At 41.7% G+C, this 5,847-nt stretch overlaps 1 protein-coding gene across 4 annotated transcripts; it reads right to left on the bottom strand.

The window, feature by feature from the left end:
• Nucleotides 1-2,338: 2,338 nt before the first annotated feature.
• On the bottom strand, nucleotides 2,339-5,462 carry LOC109785228 (uncharacterized). Of its 4 annotated transcripts, none has more exons than XR_012205147.1 (6): nucleotides 3,484-5,462; nucleotides 3,331-3,405; nucleotides 3,157-3,246; nucleotides 2,965-3,070; nucleotides 2,853-2,931; nucleotides 2,339-2,710 (listed from the first exon to the last, which is right to left on the bottom strand). XR_012205147.1 is itself a non-coding variant. In XM_020343839.4 (6 exons), exons 1-6 carry the CDS (start codon nucleotides 3,871-3,873, stop codon nucleotides 2,677-2,679), a joined length of 774 nt encoding a protein of 257 aa, XP_020199428.1. In that variant the 5' UTR covers nucleotides 3,874-5,427; the 3' UTR covers nucleotides 2,339-2,676. The 4 variants fall into 4 exon arrangements, 2 of the variants coding, with proteins under 2 accessions (XP_020199428.1, XP_020199427.1); XM_020343839.4 differs by having other exon boundaries at nucleotides 3,484-5,427; XR_012205146.1 differs by having other exon boundaries at nucleotides 2,853-3,070.
• Nucleotides 5,463-5,847: the final 385 nt, after the last annotated feature.

Raw genomic sequence — 5,847 nt, 5'->3', positions numbered from 1 at the left:
TTCATAGAAGTGATTTATACGGTTTCGAACATGTCACAAACTGGAATATGGAAATCACAAACACAATGAAAGATCTTTCATATATTATGAAAAGAAATTTTAATAAATTTTTAATAATCAATTCTGCACTATTTTAACTGATTTGAAAACATCAATATCACACATTTGAACACATAGGTTTCGGCCATTTCAAAGAACTGGCTTCGTACATTTCATAAAACTAATTTCATTCATTAAAAAAACTTATTTTAGAAAACTGATTTCACTTATTTTAATATAATCATTACAAAGCAATTCACTCGTTCCAAGACTAGATTTCACTCACAAGATCAATTCACATATTTTAAACAACCTATTTCACTATTTTTCACACACAAGATTAAGCAAATTGACAAACATACCGAAATATGTTTCATATATTTCAAAGAAATAGTGGAATGACTAGATTTCACTCATTAAAAGAAACTAGTTTCGTATATTTGAAATAACCAATTTCACATATTTTAAACAACCTATTTCACTTTTTTTCAAACACAAGATTAAGCAAATTGACAAACATACCGAAACATGTTTCATATATTTGAGAAATACATGTTCAATAAAAATTGAGTGAAATATTTAGACAACAACTTAGACGTGTTTGAAATAATCAATTTCACATATTTCAAATAACCTATGTCGCATATTTCACTATTTTTTATATTTCAATTATCTTTTAAACCACTTTTATAAAACATAAAATTGATCCGCTATTTCATAAAAGTGTTTTTGACTATTCGCTAATATCAGTTAAAAAACCATTTCACTCATTTCAAAAATCAATTTCACACATTCATAAGACAGATTACTCTCATTTGCAAATATCAATTTCACTGCAAATTTATGAAAAATATTGAAATGTATTCCGCTCATTAAAACTATCAGTTTCAAACACTGGAAAATTAGTTTCACAACAAAAATTGGTTTTATTTCTCTTTTATTCAAATAACTTATTTCACTCATTTCAGAAAACACACTGCACTCATTTACAAAATATATATTTCACTAGTTTCAGGAAACACATAACATTCATTTTCAGAAAACATATTACACTCTTTTCACTAGTTTCCAAAATAATTATTTAACAAATTTGAAACAACCCATTTCACTTATTTGGAAAACTGATTTCACTCATTCCGAGAATTGGTTTCAATCATTTTGAAAATTGTAATTTGAAATGAGTGAAATTAATATTTTGACATGATTGAAATAGTAAAAATTAAACTAGTTTAAATATATTCAAGATTGGTCTCATTCTAAACATCTTATGTTCAAGAATTTGAATATATGAAAATTTTAAATAATAGAACAATGTTGTAAAAATATTGGCCATCTAAAAATGTAAACAAAAATAAAATGCATGAACTTGTTTGAGAGAGAGGAGAGATGCTGCATGCATGCGTACATCCTGCTGCAAAAAGTACTGCCACTCCTGACATGGGCCCTATTCATCTGACGATGATTTGACTATATACAAAAAATTAACTGCCTAAATACATGATTATACATATGAATGGGTCCCGCTTAGACACACATCGGTGGATGGGTAATTTTAGCTCATCTTTTTGAAATCTCTTTATACTATATTCTCATGCTCAGTGTTGTCACCATCAGAAATTGTCACCTTTCTTATTACTGAAAATTGTCATCTATGAACCACATTTTGAAAGTAACAGATTGCTTTTTCTCAAAGTGCACATTACAACCGCTTTTAAGGGCGTTCTCCCTATTGCTGGCCTAAGATTATTCTTGGTTAGTTACTAGCAAAACGTCAGGTTACAAAAGGACATACGTTTCTGCAGTTTTTGCTCAAGTTAAAATACAACCATGTCAACCAAACTGGAAACTGTACGTCAGGTCATACTGTCGTAGCACAAAAGAGCAGAGCGCTCTACTTCTCCATGGTTGATGCAGAGAAACGAGGGGAGAGATCAGGTTAGACAATAGACGAGAACAAAGGAGAGGAGAGAAGCCTCGCGATTCCATGCCGCGGGCACTGCCCGTTACCTACCGCCGGCGCTCGCCGAGTCCAGCCGGCATTCCAAAATCACCCATGCTGGGGGCTGCAGGAGGTGATCGGAGTGCAGCGAACACGGGTGGTTGCCACCATCCGCCAGACTTTCGGGAACAGCCTCAACCAGTTTTTCGTGAGAATATTCAGGAATCGTGGCTGCCCTCAACCACACTATCCTCTCATCCAAACAACTGCTATCCCTCAAAGAAAAAGGGCTATCCCTATCCCATCCTGGGATAGCCACAACCAAACGCCACCTTAGAATCTTGCAGCAATCAAACGACCAGCATAAAAGGGCTCAGCTTAGCATTTTCTGAGGCAATCGTGCTTGGTTTCCAGAAGATATCAACCAATAGAAAGTTTCCGGAAGCTATCAATCTGTATCACTGAGGTACCACTAAACTAGGAGACTGGGATAAAAAGATGTGCTAAACCACACGGCACTCGCTCAGTATCATTACAAAAAAAATACTAGCTAACAAAGAACTTGATCAGTTATCATGGGCAGCAAAAGCCTTCTCCCAGCTAGCCCACCTCCTTCTCCCACCTCAGTATCATCACAAAAAATACTAGCTAACAAAGAACTTGATCAGTTATCCTGGGCAGCGATCTCCTTCTCCCAGCTAGTCCACCTCCATGACTTTTTCACCTCCAGAGCTAAAAAAACACAATTCCAGCTATTAAAACATCATCTTGGTACATGTAAGAAACCTCCACCAACTCAATGTCAAATAACACAACATATGGCCGAAACAGAATGTTGCAGCACAAAAATGCAATACATAACTTGAAGGAATACCTGGCATTGTCTTCCTCGAGTTCTTCGAGAAATCTCTCAGGAATCATATCATAAGGTACATACCCCACAATGGGAATACCTCTATCATAAGAGTTCCAAATTTCCCGAAGACACTCTTGTTTATCCTTCTCTTTGTACAAGAGGTCAACAAATGCAGGCATAAATTCTCTGAAATAATAATGGGCCAGCATGTCTCTCTCCGGCATCATCAACAACACCTTAATGCACAATTACACAAATACAATTAGAAACAGGCACCTACTGAGCAGTGGGATAGGGATGGAAAAAGGAATGCGAACAATACCTTGGGCTTAGGGTGGGGACCTGCGGAGGAGCTGCTGGGGGTTGTCTTCTTCGCTTCAGCTTGAGACATAATTGCAGGAAGGAGAGCGTCCTGATTTAATGTAAATTATGAGCTGGAGAGGAAGTGGGGGAGAAGTGAGACAGGGGAAGATGAGAGAGTAGAGGATAGCCATACCTTTCTTGTGGGCTGAGGAGGGAGGCGGGGGCGAGCTCCAGAGTGACTCGCCGACGCCGCCAAAGGGTCATGGGCCTGTAATTTGTGAGTCAATTGGTTAAAGCAGACAATTTAATATTGTTTTCCTCATCAGGTAGAAAAAGAAACGAGTACCTTCTTTTTGTTATCAGATAGATACTTCTTCTTCTCCTTGTCCTCAGGTGAGTGCACCACAAGATGCCGCATGTAATGGCACTGCTTCCCAAATTTGTCCTCCATACCACTGCTCTCTATTAAGTTTTTTAACAGAAGTTCATCAACCTTGGTGATGTGCTGCCAGTCCTCTAAATGCACTGGGGCAGAACTGTCAAAGGCCCTCCATTCAGGATTGTCAAATTCCAGGTCCAAGGTGTTGGTGTAGAACTCTTGAACACCGTATGACCTCAGTTCAGGTGTAGCGAAAGCAGGTCTTTTCAACACCTTCAAGTGGAATTTGCTTAGTTCCTCAGCATTCAGTTCATCTGGGTTGGATATCCTTGGCGGTTTCTTCAGTTTGGCTATCATCTCAGCATAGTATGGTGGTAAATGACCGTTGATCCTGTACAATGGATCAATTGCTTGTATAATACTTCAGATGTCGTCGGCCATGTCTTCCTCGCAAGTCAATTTCACCGTCTTCAATAGGATAGCACACAAGTTCATTTTTTTTTATATGACTAAATGCCTTGTCTTGATTTTACCTTTCCAGGTTCTTCCACTCAAATGCGTGGCAAATGCATGCCCGAGTATGCTAGCGAGGATGTAGTTTCCCATAGGGCCTGCTGCACATAGCGTTATCTTGGGGCTGACCGAACCTCGGATTGCAGCAGCCACGAACTTAAAAGCCCTCACAAGCTCATTCTCAGGTTTTTCTTTTGAGAAGTCCTCAACCGTGCACCATTTATAGGGGTCGTCTTGCAGACTCCTCGCTGCATCATCTCGTTCATGTCGCTTCACTGCTTCCGTTTGAGACGACTTTATTCCAGCTTCTTCCTCTCTCTGTCTCTTAGTCGCTATGGAACCCAGCTCAGGTACCATTCTGCCGTATGGCTCTGATCTGATGTGCTTTTTGTAATCTGCATTCCTTTGGACAATCTTTTCCCTAATGGTCCACCTTTTTTGTGCTGCCTGTGCATCTTCTAAGTTGCTAAATTGCACTGTGCCTCTTTTTCCCACCTTCAGAACATGCTCTGGTATCTTCCTGAACATGAAGCATAGATTGCTTTCCTCAATGTGGGGAGGCAGATTGAGACCAATTGTCCAAAGAAGTGGTACATTCTGCACACTGGATGTTGTCTCAGGTGATGAGCCTACGAGCAGCTGCTGGTGGTGAACCTCCTGGGATGATGATTGTGAATCTGCAGCTGCTGCTGAATCTGATGGGCTCTCGTGCTGCTGCTGGGACTGACTGGCGGAGGAGATCTGACCCTGTCCCTGCTGCTGGATCTTACTGGCTGTTGAGAGCTGCTGCTGCTGCAGCTGCTGGGCCTGACCAGTTGACGAGAGCTGCTGCTGCTGCAGCTGCTGGGCCAGACTACTTGATGAGAGCTGCTGCTGATCATATGGAAGCTGGCCGAATTGCTGCTGCTGCTGATCATATGGAAGCTGGCCGAATTGCTGCTGACTGTATGAGAACTGGCGAAGTTGCTGCTGCTGCTGACTGTATGAGGACTGGCCGAGTCGCTGCTGCTGTTGCTGCCCGTGATACGGGTTGTACTGGCCCTGTTGGTGATGCCCCTGGGCGTAAGGGTGTCGATCCCGCCGATAGGCAGACAGATTCAGAGGGGGCTGATGCTGGACGTGGTGGTGGCCGTAGGCGTCGCGGTAGGGGTTGTAGACAATCCCCGCCGGCAAGGGCGCATCCTCCTCCTGCGGGGAGCGGGAGGGGGAGGGGACGAATTCCTTCGCATCAAAATTTAGCGGAGGAGTGGGGTTGGGATGTTTATCCATGGAGAGGACGGCGCGGCGGCGGGCGGCGGAGAGGACGGCGCGGTGGCGGGTGGAGTGCGGCAGGCGGCGCGGCGGGCGGAGGGCGGCGGGGAGGGCGGAGGCTTCCTCCTCTCTCCCTCGGGAGAACGCAAAAACCTAGATCTGCTCGTCTGTTGGGGTTGGGTGCCCTAGGAGGTCTAGGGGGTTTTTGTTGTGCCGAGAAAGTTTGGGCCTGGCTGTCTCTCCGAGAAAGTTTGACCCGCTTTTGGGCAACCCCATGGGCGGGGCTGGGCACCCATGTTTTGTGTTTCATTTTCGTTCATTTTTGTTTTTCTTTTCTTTTTTTCCTCTTTACTAAAAAAATGTTTGGGATTAAAAAATTCAAAGATTTCATGAATTATTTTTTTACCTGCGAATATAAAAAAAATTGCTCCCAATTTTTTTACAAAATTTTGATTGATTATACAAATGCTTGCTAATTTAAAAAAATTTAATGAATTAAAAAATGTTTGCGGATTTCAAAATTGTTCGTCGATTTCAAAAAATGTTCCCAAATTTTTAAAAACTTTT

This window comes from Aegilops tauschii, chromosome 3 (assembly GCF_002575655.3).
Source record: "Aegilops tauschii subsp. strangulata cultivar AL8/78 chromosome 3, Aet v6.0, whole genome shotgun sequence".
NCBI classification, from domain to species: Eukaryota; Viridiplantae; Streptophyta; class Magnoliopsida; order Poales; family Poaceae; genus Aegilops; species Aegilops tauschii.
Note: the sequence above shows the minus strand (reverse complement) of the source record. Positions and strands in the feature narration are given on the sequence as shown.